Source organism: Styela clava, chromosome 6 (genome assembly GCF_964204865.1).
Source record: "Styela clava chromosome 6, kaStyClav1.hap1.2, whole genome shotgun sequence".
NCBI classification, from domain to species: Eukaryota; Metazoa; Chordata; class Ascidiacea; order Stolidobranchia; family Styelidae; genus Styela; species Styela clava.
Window position 1 is genome coordinate 11,112,498 of NC_135255.1, and position 19,372 is coordinate 11,131,869.

The following is a 19,372-nucleotide window of genomic DNA, read 5'->3' on the forward strand; positions in this document are numbered from 1 at the left end:
CTGGTTTTGCAAAATTTTCGTTACGGTTCACCGAGAGCAAAACTGCTGAGCAATACAAGATTTCATGAATCATCATTCATGCGACGAGTTCCAGATCAGCGGTAGCTACTATATTGCTTAGTTTTCGTTTATTGATTTATGCTGCTAGATTAGTTCTGTTAATCCAGTAATTGTTTAAATTTGCTAAAGATGGTAAGTTGTTAAGATTAGTTAAAGATCTATTTATGTAGTAACAACACGAGTGCCATTTTGATAGCAATACATCCAGACATCTGTAAATGCAGTTGGAAACTATGCTCTATTTATATTTATGTGTCAAATCTTTTCCAAATAATTGAATTGACTGAATCATTTTAACCAAAATATTTGATTAATTACCGTAAAAGCAGGTAACTTCGGATGATTTCACTATATTATGAACAATTTCTCCGCCGTTTATTGTTCAATTGAAGCCAAACTTGGAATATAATACATTGAAGCCTTTCTCCTCGCGATAAACTCGGTTTCATATCAATCAATACTTTTTTTCATTCAAATTATTGACTTTATTTGCCTGCCGATCTGTATTCCAAATGTTTATAACTTCGGATGGCCACTTTTCGCTTTGCGTCACTTCGTCGTGAGAGAGAAATGTCTGCGTGATCAGTGACGCGTGATAACGTCGCTGCGTAGAACTTACGACGCCGTGATTCGTTTTGCGTGGTGCACACTGACGTTCATCTATGACGGCCGTTTTTGTTATTATTAATTCTTCCGGGTCGGCGGACATCAAAGTTTTATATATCTGGTGTACCCGTGTGTTTACATCGGCAACAGCTCTTGAAGACAAGAAGGACTGATTTCAAAACCCAAATTAATTTTGTTCTGATTTAATCTTACGTGTTGGCTTTGATCTTACTTATCACCGTTTGTATACTATTAATCGTTCGAGTTTAAAGCGAACGGTGATATTATTATCGTCGCCGAGATGGAGATATTTATTAAGACGATGATTGATGTTGTTATGCTTTGCACCCGCGATTGTGCGAATACTGAATTTTTATTTATAATAATGATTGAATAAATCGGCCGTTATGCATTTATACTTGGCATAAGGCTTTTGGTCCTGATAGCGGGTCGGACACTAATTATAACTATTTCCCTCAAGTTTTAACTTTTTTTTTGAACAAAACAATACCCCAACGGTTATTATAGCTAAAACCGTTACCGACTAATTCACAATTTTATCTGCGGAATTTGCGAACTCAGCACTTTACTCGACGATTTTGACAGTGTCGCGCCATAATTATTACCGCTAAATGCTTCAAAATACAACGCATGTAATAATTTTGCCCAGCCCTATTCCTGACGTTTCGCAAAACTAAACCATTTATCTCTTGACTATTCTTAATTTCATGAAAGTGCTATATCTTGCTATTATGATCGTTTCAATACGAAACAAAAATGAGACAACATGGGACAAATGAAAATAAAAAACGGACGAATAAAATAAGTCGTAAAAGTAAAAATGGAAAACAATTTTTAATACAAAACAAAAATGAAACGAATGAAAATAATAAAATAGAAAAATGGATGATGAATTACGGTAGGTAGTAAAAGTAAAAAAAATGGAAGTGGACAACAATATGGAACAGTGTAGCTTGTGGCCGTGTTGATAATTCAGATATAATGTATTCACAGGCAGATAGACATGAAACGGATAAAAACGCCAAAAACCTCCAATCTCCTGCTGTGTGCACCTGTGCAGAGTTTCATGCTCACCTGTGCAACATTCTACTCTTAATATATTATCATCGCCGATCGTAAAACCTTGTCATTGTGATAGTATAGATACGCGTATCTGGCTGTTCATCAGCCTTACGTATCAACAACATCTACACGGTCGAAGAATGCCGAAATGTTAACACACAAATTTAATGTGCATTAATCGGATTCACAATAAATAAACAGCATATGACCGGGGCTATAATTAAGTTTTTGTAGGATTTGGTGACGAGGATCAGGTAGGAGTTTTCACTTTATATTTAACTACACGTGGCGCCACATAGTCTGGCGTTCAAATGTCGCAGCGAGTTACGCACGAGCTACGCAATGTGACGTCGGCCTTAAATGGAGCGAAATTGAATCACGTTGTTGACGTCACGTTCAGCGTAAGCACCGTAACGTCGATATTTTGACGAAATTTTTAAATCAAAATAATATATTTTACTTAAATCTCGTACGACATCTCGTGATCACTGTAATTTTCCTTGTACATTGTGTATGCCCTCTAGCGATTGACGGTCTTTTAGTGAAGTTAGCGTCGATAGAAGTCGCTATTTTAGCCGCTCAAAAGCGAGGTGTCAATTTTTGGCAAAAAGGTGATTTTTTGTGTCAAAAAATAAATCCTATTAGGCGACTGAATATGATAAGAGATTAAGATATATAAGGACTCTCTATAGAAACTGCCAGAAGCAGAATATGACGTAATTTAGTCGAGATATAAACGATTGAAAATTTCATCCGAAGTTATAAACCATCCGAAGTTACCTGCGTTTACGGTATGTACCTGTGATAAAGATATTTTTGAGGGAGTCTTCATAATATCGATAAAAATTTTCATGAAATAAGTTACGGACTTTGTAGTTTGATATTGATGTTTTATTAAAAATGAATAAAAAATTGCCTTGTACAGTAATAAGCCATTTTGATGCCAGTCACACATGCATTTTAAGCTGACATGTTCTCGTACAGCCGTATGAGCATCAAGTTTCCAAATTCATCATTACATTGTAGACTACAGTTGTATCGTATACCTGCTTATCGGTGATAACATATTATACCTATATTATTATTTTGTTTCATAAACACTGCAAACTCGCAATGCAAAATCTTTTTGTTTTAGTTTCGAAATCAATATGACAATGATGTGACAGTTTGGAGCCCACAGGGACGTATACACCAGATTGAGTATGCAATGGAAGCTGTGAAACAGGGATCTGCTACGGTGGGATTGAAGTCAAAAACACATGCAGTAATTGTTGCACTAAAGGTAATGGGATTCAAGTGAAAGAATATGAAATTGAAATAAACCGATTACCGGTAGTATTCTTCAGGAGATAGGATAATAGATAAAGTTCACAGATTTTAGTATGATTGATATCAACTACCCCAGGGCGTTAACTATCTTCCACAGAATTTGAACCTGCTTGGAGGATAGAAGTCATGGCGAATATATTTGTAACGCTTAGCACATCTGAATCTAAAAAATGTTCATAAAACTATTGTGGATTATGATCATAGTTGAATTATACAGTTGAAAATATATTACTGGGAATATACTATTTTCATGGTCACTGTGACTGCCGAGTTGCTCTTTAACTTAAACAGCTATCCACTTTTTTCAGAGAGCTCAATCGGATTTGACTGCACATCAGAAAAAATTGATTCGTATCGCTCCACATGTTGTTATAGGAATTTCTGGTCTCACAGCAGATGGGAGATCTTTAGGAAACTTCATGAGAAGAGAATGCCTCCATTCTGAATTTGTTTTCGAGCGACCATTACCAGTTTCTAGACTGGTTTCTACTGTTGGTAACAGTATCCTTTTGCAAGATCAGTGAAAAAAAAAGATTTTTGCTTAGTTCAATTGGGAGTGAAAAGAGCTTAAATTACAATTATGATCTTGTTGTCACACTCACAATACAATGATACACAATACAATCATATTAGAGCACTCATATTTTGCTTTGCGTAGAAATGGCACATTCGGAACAAGATTGGCTAATGGCTATTATCATTTTTTGCATTTATAAAAAAAAACTTATCAATATTCATTAATAACCCATCTAACATCTTTTCTCTAACTTTAACTAACGTCTAACTTTTTATCAAGCTAAAATTATTTAGTTCCGTTTAACTTTTGGGGAAAAGCTTTTCTGTAATCTAGTCGTTAGTCAATTTGAAATATTTTGCTTGATATTTATGGCAGCTTATAATATAACATACTCATAGGCTTTAAGATTGTTGGCTGAGCTTCACGGTGTTGCGAAAATTATCATTGTGTTGTAATATTCTATTTATCATGTACACTTCCTTAATTATCATTATTAAGAAACCCAAATACCTACTCAGCGATATGGAAGAAGACCAGTTGGGGTTGGAATATTAGTTGCTGGCTATGATGTAAGAAATTTATTTTGTCAATTATTATTGGTTTAGATAGACTGATGGTGAAATTATCCAAAATAACCAATCCTAAATATGTTGAGCTGCAGTTATGACGTATTGCTTGAATTTTCATTTACAGGATAAAGGCCCTCACATATACCAAACTTGCCCTTCTGCAAATTTTTACAACTGTAAAGCAATGGCAATAGGATCAAGGTCACAAAGCGCAAGGACTTATTTAGAAAGAAATTGTGATAAATTTTCAGAAAGTGAGTATAGTATACTAGCTTCTTATCATTTACATCAAAATCAACTTTTTCAATGAATTCGTTTATCTAAAGGCTCAGCAGAAGAATTGATTGCACATGGCCTGCGTGCACTTCGTGAAACATTGCCTTCAGAACAAGAATTAACAATCAATAACTGTTCCGTCGCCATTGTTGGTAAAGGACAAGAAGTAACAGTTTACGATGATGAAGGGGTTGAGCCATTTTTGAAAAATATAGAGGAAGCAAAAGAACCAGCAGCAGCCGCGGAATCAATGCAAGATGTGGCTGAGATTGGACAGGTTGGTTGATAAATGTTATCTGAAGGTTTGAAGTGTTCAAGAGACCACTACTATATATATCTATCTAATTGGATTTTTCCCTTCACAGGGCGAACTCTCTGGAATGGTTCCGCCTGTAAGTGGTCGTCCAGACAGAGAAGATGAGCAGCCTATGGAAATGTGAAATCTTTTGCCAACCAAGAATAATTATCAGGACCTATAAAGTTCAAGGCACATTACAAACTTGCATGAATAACTATTTATTGTGTTTAACAACATCAATCCATGCCAACTGCTTAGTCAAGAGCTTATGCCTCACTTTTGTGCATAGTTTCAAAACTAAACTTGTTGGCATGAGCACACGATAGAGATATATAGGTTATGAGAAGATCTTATTGCACTGTACTCATTGTACGAAAACATACAACACGGATTCACATGATGTGCAGAAGCATAATTTCCAGTCTCTTGAATGTATATAAACAAACGATTTTGCAATAAAATTAAAAAATAAATAGGATTCAGTCTTGTTTATTTCCGTTCTTTGCCGACGAAGTCCAAAGTTATCTTGTAGTAAACATACGGGTAATATTCCTGTGTGCCCATAGTGAGACTATGAACTGTGTGGTCATCCTGAAAGAGTAATGTGCATTTGAAAGGGTTAAAACTTGAGATCGGCTCAGATTTGTGCAACATTAAAAACCAGTTGAATATCACTTTCCACTCCTATAATTGGTTGTAAAATCAAAGGGACCAAATCTCTCAAATTATTGTAGGATATTGGAAGTAAGCATGCACCTTGGTATACATACCTCTGTCACATTTGAAAGTCCTGTGCTGTCTAGGTCTCTGTACAAATCTTTTAAAGTCTCTCGTAATTTCTTTTGTTGCTTTTTCTGTGGCTGAAGAACTACCGCTTGAAAATTGACAGGAAGACCATATCTGAATTTCACAATAAAAATTTAACATTATTGAATCATTGAACATGGATATAAGAAATTCAAAAATATGACACCAACCGTAAAACAGATTCAACAAACACCCTCAGCGCTTTTACATGAATCCATGCACTGAACACTTCGCCAAAGTTGACCTTCAACCATCTTAATAAAGGTCCCTACAATAATGAAAAGAAGCAAAACTCAAGCAAATGTTAAACATAACATCAATAATATTAAATTTAACGACATTCAACTATACAACGTAACCTACCAGCATTTTCTTTTTATCTGATTCAAGCTTACTCAGCTGATCTCTGTCTGCATTTAAATCTTGTTGATTATATTGAAACTCGCGAACAAAAAATCTGCAATAATAGTATTGCATGGTGGTTACATAATGGAAAGATAGATGAGAATCATCTTAATTTATATTAACTTACTTATTTCTAGAGCATTTGTGTTTGAAATCATCCAAAACTTTACGAAATAATGTCACATTCCATAAACCATATTCATTGTCCTCGTATAGTAACCTGAAAAAAGTCATATTTAATCAAATATATATCAGATAGTAATTACAATGTATGATACGAGCATAGTTGACTGCAGGGCTGTGAAGCAGAGAAAAATCTACAACCGACTGAGGGCTATTAAAAAAAAGAACTCCAGAATACCAGCTTTGGGAAAACCAGATTTTCATGGAGTCTATGCACATTTTCCTAAATTAATGATCTTGGACTTTTGAAAAACTGTCTTCAAATATCACTATTAAAATTCTAAATTTTCAACTCCATTATCAATAGTAACATGCGAGACAAGTTGCCTTTATACATATAACATACCTGCTGGATTTTGGCACGACATAATCGGTCAAAGTCTCATACGAGCTTGTCCAGTCTTTGTATAGTGCACTACCAAAAGATAAACATTATTTAAGTGCCATGATTTTCATGGAAAAAAATCATTTCAAAAATTAAAAAAATACTTACACTGGAATAGCTACCAGAATTGTTACTAAATATTCAGAATCTAGAATAAAATCATCTTCTTTGACAAGATCGTTCAGATTTCTCAGCAGCAAACTCCCCCTGAGATAGATACATTCATTAGGAATATAAGGAATGTCATCGTCAAACCCATATCAGATAAGTTGATACTCACGTCGTTTTTCTTTCATAACTTTGCAAATTGGTTTTTATAGCATTATAAGCTTGAGATTTTGTTTTCAAATCTGTTTCTACTTGTGATACATTTTTTGATATGACATCAGCAAGATTTTTTAATGATTGTTTTGCAGGATATTTTGCTAAATCCCACTGGAAATGACACAGGAACTCTGCAAGCGGTTCTGTAATATAACAAGTAGGAATGCTTAGGTTTTTAGTTTCATGTTCACCCTGGCATGCAGAACTATAATGTATGAACTTAACGCTGACTTAAAATAATATATAATTTGTCCCCTCACAGCAATCTATTCAATACCAATACGAAGAATTTTAAATATCAACTGTATAGAACTGTTTTAAAAGGTTGACAAGCCAAAGATCTCAAATAAATCATGAAAAATATGTAAGTCACTGTTTTCTAAAATATCGGCAACAAAAAGTTTGAGATATTATATAATATGAGTTTTACTGCCTATTGGCCTACTTTTTCCAATATGACATTCATCAAAAAGACCTTGAATAAGAAAACAGCAACCATGTTCCATGGAATAGTATTCATGGCAGACAATAGAGCTTTGTTTTACAGTACATACCAAACAGAACAACTAAATAGGTCTATATCAACAAAAATATTCTTGAACATACTTCCATTCACAATGAGGTTACTGCCAAGTTTATCGCGCTGTCCCTCCAGAACATCACCCATGTATCCAGCAACTTTCTTTGCCACTCTGTCAATGTAACATTTATTGCTTTTATTTTATTCGAAAAAATATACTCAAAATTAATACATAAATGTATTCATCAGTATTTAAATGCCGGAAGGTATGATGATATTTTATATTTCGATGTAAAGAATTTGAGAACTTGAAACCTAACCTATTGAGGAGAAGAAAATATATTTTGCCAATGGTAATGATACAAGATGTAACAATACTCACAATTCAGAGTAGGAATCTAGTTTTCCTAGTTCATCAGAGAGTCCGATTAATGAATCAAGTGTTCCCACTTTCAATTCAGGAATGTTGAATTTGTAGTTTTGAGCCAATGGCAAAGATGTGTTTCGAATTGTTGCATTTACCAACTTTTCAAACGTTTCACGAGGAGTTCTGTCACCTGGTGCACTAATTAACCAAAATTCTTCCATATTTGATTAGTTTTAAAGTTTATGGTATTGATCTTTACAAAAAGTATACCTGAATATAGAAAAATATGGATGACTGGATGAATCAAAAAACGCATTTCCTGATTCCTGCGTCCTGTACTGTCTTAGCTAACATGCAGTCAGTAGGATAGGATAGGATTTTACATATTTATCCCGGGGGAGAGGAAAGCCGATAAGACGGCTTATCCATATGGCGAACCACGGCCTCTCGTCCGGTTACCATTCCAAGTCGGGTATGGGATTAGTTTTACTGTATTGTTTGTTTTCGGAAGCATGGACTTGGTGGTGGAGGAAGCCGTAACCGACCAGTGGTTACGTGAACCACCCAACGACGGCGAGGAGTCCAGCAATCCTCTCGCACATAACCATCCCTGCATGGGATTCGAACCTGCGAACCCACGCAGAGTAGTTAGAGGTGCGGTGGCGAGCGTATTCCTAACGCTTAGCCCGTTGAGCCACACCGCCGCGCCGAAAAGCCGCGTATCTATAATAAATGCAGAAATGATTTTCTAAATCATTAGCTCGCGACGTTCAGAATAAATCTGATAAAGCAATGATACCCTGCCATATACCTAACCATCTCAGCATACTGGCATTTGCAACAAAAACCCAAACAACCGACTATACCTATATATTGATCTGCAAGCCAATCCTGAACAAGGCATCAATAGAAAATTTTTTGGTCACGAGACCGTCAATCAAAAATTCATTCATGCATATAAAATCTCGTGAAAGGTCACGACTCACGATAAAAGACAGCTTGATATTTTTGCAACATGTCGCACAAAAAATTACAGAATTCATTTTTCATTTTTTTCATTTATTATATTTCATACAAATAAAAAAAAAAAGTAAAACGACACCGTTATGAAACGATTCAAACCTCATCATATTTGTCAAGAAAGCTTTTACCCGTCCTATCTTCTTTTTTTTTTTATGGGTACTTTCAGTGCATACGTCTAATATAATTTTAACTTTGAAAACCCCCAAAATAATTTGTGATTATGACGTAACAAAATCTTCATCAGCTGATAATAATTTAAGCGAGCTCACCACGTGACGCGTGTGCTTTTGTTTCACTCCGAAACTCAAAGAAAATGTCCGAGCAGGCGCGCTCTTTGCCGATAAGTGGCGAATCAGCTGAGGAGAAATCGCAGAGTTGCAATGGATCCGGAGTTGAAATTACTGTGCATGAAGTAAGTCACAGCTTTTCTAATTTCCGCTTTTAGTTTTGGTGTTTGTGAATAACAATTAACACTGTCTGAACCTGCCCAGCCATTCTGCAAATAAAGGATTGCAACAAACCGTTTCTACATGTCAGCATGTAGGCAATACAGAAATAGATGGATAGGCTTCTCCTTGTTCAGTTGTTGGGTAACTTGTCCAAGTCTTGTTTGGAGTAATATTGGGAAACTACTTCCTAAGTCTGTGAGTAGGTCTGGAATGATGACGTGCTTGGAATAAGAGTTGGGAATACACTACTCGAGACAGCAAGGCCTTTGAAAAATATTTTGTTTGGAATGAACCAATAAAGATTCACTCACCCTAGTTTGTAGTAACCTGTAGTTGAAATCTGTACATGCAGACATGGACATACTTAAACATGACAATCTTATAATTTAGGAATTACAAACTGAATCAGAATATCAGTTGAATTCAAATGTTGCAGTGAAATCTGATCAACAATCTTTTGATGATTCTGTTTTCCTCACAATATCAAATAGAGGAGATGTTGAAGAAAATGTCACAGGTATATTATATTTTTAACATGTCAGGTAGGCTACTGTTTTATTAACTGTTTTGATTAGCAAAGTAGGAAAATTTGAAGTCCCATACAGTTACATTATTGCATTACTTTGAATATCTTCCAAGTAGTGGAGAATTGCCGCCATCTAGTTTTTTTAGACTGCCAAAGGTGGATTCCTCATTTTTTATTACTGATCTATGCAGCTCTTAAATGTGACACTTTCTTCTTATTGACTTATCAATGGAACATGTTTCCTATTGTATGTGAAAGCTTGCAAACTGACTGTGTGATAAAAAAAGTCACATGCAATTACATCATTGTATTGCTTTAAATATCTTCCAAAATATTTGATTCGATTCTGAAATCATCAGGTCTTTGAAAATACCCAGCTTTATCAAACACTGTGAATAATTTTCACTCATTCCTGCATTTGTATAGGCGAACAAGAATCTGCAGAACCAACAATAACAACTTTGAACACAGTCAAGAGTACTATTCAAGATGAGAATGAACCTTTGGTGAATATCATGAGTCATATTGAAGGATTGTATGTATATCAGTACTCGAATATTTCATACAAATATGATACACTTATTCTATTATTTAAAAGGGGTCATAAAAGACTTTTTCAGTCTTCCGGTGAATTCTGCCAAGGAAACAGCTGAATGAAGGAATGTTCTTGTTGATAAATTTTTAGCAGTTAAATTTCATTATGTGAATGAAAACTAATTTAACATTTGTAGCAGCAACAAAGGATAAAAAGTTCAAACAAACAAAGGCCATTGCAAATTGCAATATAATTCTTTTATAAAAAATGAATCTTTTTCATTTCAGAATACAAATGAAAGCCAGTGCTTTCCTGCACAATTACCAACTTTTTCAAATGATCAACCAAATGAACTCATGTAAGTTGTTGCTACCTAGGATGGTGAAATCATATGCAGCACACAGAATTAACAAGTTTATTCTCTTTTTGCAGAACTCCATCAATTAATGTTTCAACCGCCTCATCAAACTTATCCACTGTTATTGAAGATGTCAAATCAAAACAAAGAAAAATTTGTAAGAAATTCCATGGTGCCGTTTAGGTCTGCGATCTCACTTGCTTAATGTGATCTCAATCGCATAATGTTATTCTCATGAGTCATGACATATTTCATGATTCCTAACCCTAACTAAAATTGCTGAGATCGAATACCAAAGTAACACCAAATTCTCTTTAATACTTCTAATTTTTCATGTACCTGAAGCAGTTACAGTTGCAAATTTTGGAAAAAATATTGGCGCTCCCAAAGTATGTGCACCAAGATGGCGCACAACCTGAACCATATCCTGGAACAACTACTATGTTCAGGTTGTGCGCCATCTTGGTGCACATACTTCTGGAGGTCCCAAATATTCTATATCTTACTTTTCCTCATTTTGAAATCTTGAAACAAGAACGCTTTAATGATTTTATTAGTTATTATTGTTCAAATCACTCAGTTTCAAGAAGATAAGATAGATAGAAATAGTACAGATGTTCGCCACTTATCGTGGGGCTATTTTTCTTGGGGAAGGCTGAAATTTTTTGCCAGTTGGACTCCTATTTTCAAAACTAATTTTTGGTAATGTCCTCAATAACCAAAAGTTGTGTGAAATCACTGTGTAGTGTGTATATACATTTTTTAAATGGTTACATAACTCTAATATATTTGTAGTTTTAACAATGAACTTAGTATTTGATCAGTATTAGGATACTTTGATTAATATATATAACAGTTTCTATTTCATATGTAAAATAAAAATTAATTTGCATATTTTACTTTTCAGCAAAGCGTACTTTGATTAATCCATATAATAGTTCCCATTTCATATTTAAAATAAAAATTAATTTGCATATTTTTCTTTTCAGCAAATCCACTTGCACAACCTGAAGTTTCATTTACAGATGCTAAAGAAACTGAACTGTATTCAAAATTAACAGTTACCAATGAAATTCCAATAACATGTAAAAGAAACCATGCATTTCTGTATAAAAATAAATTGGGATCAGGTTCGATTTTGTTGTGTATTTTGTTTACCATTTCAATCACTATACTTTTGCAAACTTTGGTTTTCTAATTGCTAATTTGAGTTCTGAAAATGACAAGCTTTTCAATGTTATTGGACCAGAAGTCGACCTATGGATTGTTATGATTTCTAATTATCAGTGATTGTTGTTGTTGCTAGATAGATATTATTTTTATTTATTTCGAAAATTTCTGTGGGATTCGTTTTTACTTCGACATTTTGACTGGTGGCATAAACAAAATTTAAAATAATCGTAGCGGTTTCGCGCCGGCATGTCAGCGGATCTCTCTTAGCGAAAGTCTGAACATTTTTATGGGTACTGTAGACCAGGGCTACTCAACTGGCGGACCGCGGTCCGAATCCGGACCTTTCGGGTATTCGATTCGGACCGCGTAAAATTCTTTATTTTGGATCATTAGCCCCACTTTTGAAGTTTCCTTTTATGAAAATCACTTTTATAGATTTAAAAATATATATGAAAAGAACTATAACGCCATAATGAACAATCTTGACAATCTTATCATTAGTCGACCCGAGGAATTGCGTGTTTAAAGATGCCGAAATATAATTTCTGGGAAGTCCGGACCCAAATATATTTGAAGTTTTGTATGCGAACCTTCGGTAAAAATAGTTGAGTAGCCCTGCTGTAGACTACAGGGAATTGTTGGTAAAAAAATTTGTTTTGCGATTTTTAATGCTTTGTCCATAATATATTGCTATCTTGTTATTAAAACATTACCTATGAAATGCAGGTTAACATGTATATCCAATTTTGAACGCATTCCCGATTTTAATCAGAACGATTTGAACTGTGTTGTTGTGTGAACAACTTTCTACCTGCTTGGTATCACATATCTTGTGTAGAATTGCCCATCGTTCATCTATATATTTGTACCTATGGCAGTCAAAAGTGTTTTTTTTTTAATTCTTTGACATTCTAATAATGAATGTGGGCTATAGAATTTATATAAAATGAACTATAGACAAGTTATGTTCGCACAGGGTTACATTGAATCTTACAAGGATCTTCTATCTATAACTACCAATCTGTCTTAAAATATTTGAGAAGACGCATTTTCACCACAGTAGAAGCTGTAACTACAACTACATTAGCTACCGAGTCTACATTCACAGTCGCATGATTTATTTGTCCAATGGCAACAGGCAAGGCAATTTTGGGGGTACACGAGCTATCTATGATTTGCCCAAAGGATACCTATTTACATTCGAGTTTGGGAAACCCTGCTATAGATCATCTCTTTTCATGATTTTGATTTGAATCTACGATTATTTTGTTCTTAATTTCATTGTATATCGTATAATATTTTAGGGAGGAAAGGAAAATGTATAAAATTTGCCGATGAATGGTACACCCCATCTGAGTTTGAAATATTCAGTGGTTTGGAAATGTCTAAAGATTGGAAAAGAAGTTTGAGATATGGAGGAAGATCTCTTCTGAATTTAGTTAATCGTGGATATCTTCGGCCTCATGCAGCAACATGTACTTGCGGTATTTGCAGTGAAGATCCATCATTGGTATGTTTCGTTTTTTTTCTTCACTAATGGTACTTTATACATGTTTAAATTGTGTTGTATGATCGATCAAATTCTGCTTTGTCTATTGCTATTTGAATACAATGAATGGATTCATTTGTTCACATTCCGGATTGATTTGAAAAGATGTTTGTAATATTCATATAGAAGAGTGGTTCTCCAACTTTTTAAGCTGCGGCGCGCCCCCTTTTTAGAATTTGTCAAGTCTTGCACCCAATTTCAAAAATAACTATCTCTCAATATACTTACAAATAACAGATAGTAAGGCGAATATATGTTTTATTCGAAAATAAAAAGTTGAAAATACTGGATGGAATGTAAATAATGAAATAAAGGAAAATTTTTTTAAATGTAACTACCCAAAACAAAACGGACAAGATCAAACCTAACAAATATTTTCTTGTTAATTTGCTTCACGCCCCCCTCGAAACTTGTCTACACCCCCCTCGTGAGGCGTTCGAGAACCACTGGTTTAGATTGTGCTTGATTGAGAAATTGATAAAAAACTATTTTTTAGTATTTTCATTAAAAGCACCATTCATGCTTGGTTATTAGGTAAATTCAATACTAACATTGACAATGTTTTTGCGGAATACCTATATAATAATTTAGTAATGTTAAAGAATCTTTCATTTTCAAATCTGCTCATTTTGATGGCAAGAGTACATTATATAAAGCAATATGATCATGTAGTACTTATTTTATTCGGTAGGTATTCGTAAATATTCTGATATCGATTGACATGTAATTTTGCTTTTTATGCTAGTTAAGACTTTGTCAGATATACTGTGAGTTAGTTTATTGAAATGTTAATTTTGTTTACATTCCATTCATACTTATCGATCAGGGACTCTTTTATGTTTTTTTTTATATCATGTTTTGCATTTTTTTTTTATAAATTTTTTAACTATTGGTCCTCCTATTTGTTATACATCTACTTTATCACCTTCCTCTTTTATTCCAGACAGGGCCTGTACTTTACTACACTCCAAAAATTCGAAGAAAACGTAGTGCAACTGCATCATTGTCTACTGGATCTTTGTCTGTGGAGCATGATAGTTTTCGACCGAGTACTGCACCACCAATAAAGCAATTTTCACAACCATTTGCGATTTCGAATCCAAGACTAACTTTTGGTAAATTGGTTTGTTATTTTTCTTATGTTAACTGTTTGCTGAACTCTTGCGTTCATTTTCAAAGTCAAGCTTGATATTCTAAATCAGTGGTCGTCAAACTGCGCGGCAAATGCGCGGAGTTTTCGTGGCCCTCGAATGACCCCACTTTTACTGCATAAAACAAAAATTGCTCATAAATATTTTATCTGTGTATGCATTTATGTCATAACAATGGCTGTTGTACTGCGATTGTTTTGTAGTAAGTAGCGTAAACAAAAACTCATGTTAGTTGTATGTCGTTTACTTGCCGAACTTGCCTAATGTCAGTTGTAATATTTTTATTTTAAAGATTTGGCATTTAAATGTCTGAGAAACGTAAAAATGTTGGCGATGAACATTCCAAAGTGCTTTGACAGAAGAAAATTTCTTTGTTAAGCATTATCCAAACCAGTAGCGAGGTCGCCCTATTTTGAGGTTTAATGTGGCGATTGTTTATGGGGGAATATGAATGTCGGCCGCATGTGTGTAAACAAGTGTAAACCGCCGGCTCTGTGTGGAGGCACAGGTTTGAATCATGTGGGTTATTATTATGCGCCATAAGTTGCATGACCGCAACTTATACAATTTCACTCAGCTATCGAATCTGATAAGCGGCATGAAATCCTTATTATCCAAATTAGCTCAAATCTTCAGTTTTATGTTTTAGAATTGTGCAGGGGAAAATTCTGCATAATTCATGGAAAATAATTACCGGTACATGTTTATTTCATTTGGATTATTTTATTTCAGGGATTATATACAAGTAAGATTAAAAATGCATGGGTTATATTATGTACCTAAGGGCAAAATTGAGTCATCTTTTTCAACTCTATTATCAACTTGTATTGTATATGTGTTACAGAAAATGAAAAAGATCTACCTTCTCAACTACCAGCTGATATTGTTGATGTTTTGAAATCGACAAATCTGCCTCTCACGAAAGAAACGAGGCGTTTATTTCAAGCACTAGCTGAGGTTGCTATATGACAAAATTTTAATATGTGTCAGCTTAGTTGTGTTCATCTTCTGTGGTGTAAATACCTGATTAAATAAGTTAGCTTCTTATTAAGTGCTACCATGTGATTTCGTGGTGCTCCCGAAGTATGCGAACCAAGATGGCGGACATCGGATCGTAACATGGGTAACAGGTTAGGGTTAGGCGATAATTTTTTTCCAATTTTCCTTATTTTAGTCCTATTATCAGTTCGAAAACTAGCCAAGAGCCTCCCGTATACCTAAAATTATGGCCTAACTCTAACCTAGTACACATATTACATTCCGATGTCCGCCATCTTGGTTCGCATACTTCGTGAGCCCCGATTTCGTTTTTGATAATTTTATGCAAAAAACATTTACTCTATTCCAATAGTGTGATAGTCTTCAAAATATCTTTTGCGTAAAATAATGGCACCTATTGTTTCTGTGAATTATAATAAATTTAAATTATGATATTATGAATCTATTTCACTGTTTGTATACTATTTCTGAATAACAAAGTGCAATTCAATTAAAAATTTGAAATCTTTAATCTGTCAAAATGAATGTAGTCATTTAAGCTTTTTACCTTCACTAGTCTGTGCTTTCATCACAGAATGAACAAAAAGACAGAAAGATTTGGTCAAAACTGGAGAAAAAAGCCGAATCCATGATGGAAAAGTTTGAACAATTGCAGCAAAGTATTTTTAATGCTAAGAAAGAATCAGAAGATAGGAGAGATAAGATTCTAAAAGAAATGTACATTGTTCTCACAGATCAGAATGTTAGTATAAGTTTTATATAAATTAGGATTGAATCCTTATTGATGCTATTTTTTTTGCCTCTTATTTTCAAGCTAGTGAAGATATTATGGTGGTTTGCAATAATTAGATGTTTTATTTTTTAGCAGTTGCAATAATGATATCGATTAATTTTTTTTTTTAAATATACCTTAAGAGAATATGCAAGACTTGGCAAACCTGATGATTGTGACAGTGTTATTTGATGATAGGAAGCGCTATGTCTGTACTTACAGTTAAAAAGTGTGTCCTGACCACCCTTGTTCACTCCGATCGTTTCAGTGGATCTCTTTACTTTTAACTGAGCTCAATGCAGATTCTTAAAAAAATTTGAATCACATCTTCCAGATAATTTTGGGATACACTTAATCCATTATTTTGTCAAATTTTATTTATTATCAACATACAACTATTAATTTTTTTTTATCTAATTTCTGTTTTCTTTCAGCATTATGTTCCGAATCACTCCACATCCCATCTTGTGAAGACCTTGGATGGTAGGTTTATTAACTTTTTTTTATATATAGGTCAAATTTTGAATATTTAATTATGCATCAGGCATATGTCAATAAGTTGGTATTAACATTATTGGTCTTTATATGAACAAATGTTGAGTACTTTAAGCCCTAATATTTCTCTTTATTATCAAAATGTTGAAAATGTGAGACACGTCCAAACTAAAAAATCAAACTTACATTTTTGAGATGTTAAATTTTGGAGTTTGTGTAAATGTTGAGACCTAGTTATTTGATTCACTTTAATTTATTCGACGAAGGTTGATCTGCAAATTATAAATCTAAAGTGTATTGTATAGTGGAAGGGGCCATGTTGTATGCTTTTTACAGAAAATTACCATGTGACAGCCCGATAGATTTCCATTATGTCCTCTTTCATTTTTCAAGCAGAAAAAAAATTTTGTGAAGATATCCATGAAGAAGAAGATGACGAAGTACCTGAAATATGTGGGGCCTGTGGGAATCCAGCAAATAGTGAATGCACTGGATGTAGAAAAGCAACATACTGTTCTACGGAATGTCAAGAAATGGTGGGTCAGGGGTCATAATGATTTTTCAAACAATCTTATGCTGCTATCGAGAACATTGACATATTGCTGTTACTTGAACATACGACTAAACTATAGAATAGATTAAATCCAAGTATTTTAAAAACTAAATGTTTGTTGGAGAAGGTTCACTGATAATTTGAATGGTGTAAATTTGAATCCCAATACCAGATTGTCGAGGATAACAAGAGTATGTTTTTGAGTCACCCTCTCCAATGGAATCATTGTTAGTTGGTTGAATCGCTTTTATTGTCATGGACTCATGACCAACTTTAAAAAGCAACTTACTCTCTCTTGGACTGATGGCCCCCGTCGTTCACAACAATTATTACTCTAAAACACTGGTTCTCAAACTAGTGTGGCCCCTTATTAAAATTTGTCAAGTCTCCTACCCAACCTGAAAAATAACTAGCTAACAATGAGCTACAAATAACAGATAGTAAGGCGAAAGTATACGGTATTTTATTCAAAAATACCTCGACAGTTGGCGGAAAGGTAAAAAACAAGCCCTAGTTAGCATATTATATTTAACTGTTTCAGGATTGGAACCGGGGACACAGAGATGTATGCAGAAGCCTTGCAAATCAAGATTCGAATAGCAGCACTAACACTGAGATACAGATGTGAATAAATAATGTTATCTTGGTACAATGAAAGTCAAGGGAGTGTTGAGTCGACTCCAGAATGTGCTAAAATTTCAATCACTCAAATGACTCTATGTTCAATCAAAAACTGAATTTTTGTGCAAAAACAACGAATTTATTTTTAAAAGACAAGTTTCATCACAATAATATTATACAATAACTTTTCCCTCGATGAATAGTTACAATCAGCTTAGCATTCAATTAGCCATTTGTAATGAAGTGACGTTTTTTTCTTATAGAAATAGTCATGTACGAATCCCAGTAATAGATACCAAAGGCTTTGTTATATTTGCTGTAATCTTAATTTGTTATATCTGGATTCTCATCTCAATCATGTTTTAATAAATTGCATTACACTTTGCAGATAAAGATTGTGTGTTGTTGTTGTTGTTTAGTATTATTTAGTTGGATGTTGGAATAATATGAGTGGCTTTGCAATGTTAGCCCAATAGCAAATCCGGTAAGAATTGTGCATTGTATATGTACATGAGCCCTCTGTTTTCCTAAGCGTGGAATACTATTTCCATAAGTAATCTCTCAGTGCTTTTTCTGAAAAGTTCACTTCGAAAATACATTTGACTTTAATTCTAAAACCAAATATATTTCTTCTTTTCCGACGAAAAAGCTCAATTCGCGAATTTCGCAGACTATGGTCTGCAAGCATAGGAAGTCTGTCGATCTTATCGACGCCTACAATAGGATGAGGGGTTTTTAAACCTTCTATAGACCCTAAATCAAAACTTTATCGACTGAATCAGATAATATTTCAATATTCAATAATAATCAACATTCGTTTCACCTAAGACGTCCCATGAATGTATGTTGATTGTCCCGCCAGGCTTTAGTTTAGATACACAGGAGATATCTGGATGCCGGAAACAATTCCGTATGTCCCGTGATTGAAACAAGCTAACGTTGGTTGCGCAAACAAGGTAATCAACTTCAAAATAATTAATACATCGTATTATGAACTGATTTTCATTAGATTAGTCAAAGATCCAATTATTTTTATGCCTTTGTGCAGATGGGCAGGCTTGAAACAGGCAAATGTTATACAACGCTATCTTTTAAATTCGATGAAAGTCAACTGCTACGCAGCTCTAGTTTTTTTGCCAGTAATATTTTATGAACGTATATATATTAATATATTTAAAAAACATATATACTTTACTTTTACTGATTCTTCATTATTATGTTTAATTATTGAATATTTGGGTATACGGAACTGATTGAACGTAGATTAGTTTTGATTTCAAAAGAGATTATATTCATTCATGCTATAGGTAATGCACACCAAGTTATAAAATAAATAAAAGTATTGTATCCAACATTAATTGCATTCAGTCACGTAAAAGACCAAGTTGATAACGCTTCGAAATGAAAGTTCGATTTTTTGTGGAATCCCCATAGGGCCA

At 34.1% G+C, this 19,372-nt stretch overlaps 3 protein-coding genes across 8 annotated transcripts; 2 read left to right on the top strand and 1 right to left on the bottom strand.

The window, feature by feature from the left end:
• Positions 1-33: 33 nt before the first annotated feature.
• LOC120330987 (proteasome subunit alpha type-1-like) lies at positions 34-5,216 on the top strand. Its single transcript, XM_039397992.2, has 7 exons — positions 34-192; positions 2,885-3,031; positions 3,387-3,579; positions 4,094-4,164; positions 4,289-4,418; positions 4,491-4,717; positions 4,806-5,216. The coding sequence occupies exons 1-7, from the start codon at positions 190-192 to the stop codon at positions 4,878-4,880; spliced, it is 846 nt and encodes a 281-aa protein (XP_039253926.1). The 5' UTR covers positions 34-189; the 3' UTR covers positions 4,881-5,216.
• On the bottom strand, positions 4,941-8,024 carry LOC120330986 (V-type proton ATPase subunit C 2-like). Its single transcript, XM_039397991.2, has 10 exons — positions 7,745-8,024; positions 7,449-7,534; positions 6,799-6,985; positions 6,627-6,725; positions 6,480-6,548; positions 6,078-6,170; positions 5,909-6,002; positions 5,716-5,813; positions 5,509-5,638; positions 4,941-5,329 (listed from the first exon to the last, which is right to left on the bottom strand). Exons 1-10 carry the CDS (start codon positions 7,948-7,950, stop codon positions 5,228-5,230), a joined length of 1,164 nt encoding a protein of 387 aa, XP_039253925.1. The 5' UTR covers positions 7,951-8,024; the 3' UTR covers positions 4,941-5,227.
• Positions 8,025-9,009: 985 nt separating this feature from the next.
• LOC120330984 (deformed epidermal autoregulatory factor 1 homolog) lies at positions 9,010-18,326 on the top strand. Of its 6 annotated transcripts, none has more exons than XM_078113991.1 (13): positions 9,010-9,164; positions 9,592-9,718; positions 10,154-10,233; positions 10,550-10,620; positions 10,695-10,777; positions 11,610-11,750; positions 13,098-13,303; positions 14,286-14,457; positions 15,338-15,450; positions 16,067-16,240; positions 16,699-16,747; positions 17,153-17,295; positions 17,854-18,326. In XM_078113991.1, exons 1-13 carry the CDS (start codon positions 9,066-9,068, stop codon positions 17,938-17,940), a joined length of 1,545 nt encoding a protein of 514 aa, XP_077970117.1. In that variant the 5' UTR covers positions 9,010-9,065; the 3' UTR covers positions 17,941-18,326. The 6 variants fall into 6 exon arrangements, with proteins under 6 accessions (XP_077970117.1, XP_077970113.1, XP_077970114.1 ...); XM_078113987.1 differs by lacking the exon at positions 9,010-9,164 and adding an exon at positions 9,182-9,396; XM_078113988.1 differs by lacking the exon at positions 9,010-9,164 and adding an exon at positions 9,182-9,396 and having other exon boundaries at positions 17,156-17,295.
• The last annotated feature ends 1,046 nt before the right edge of the window (positions 18,327-19,372 follow it).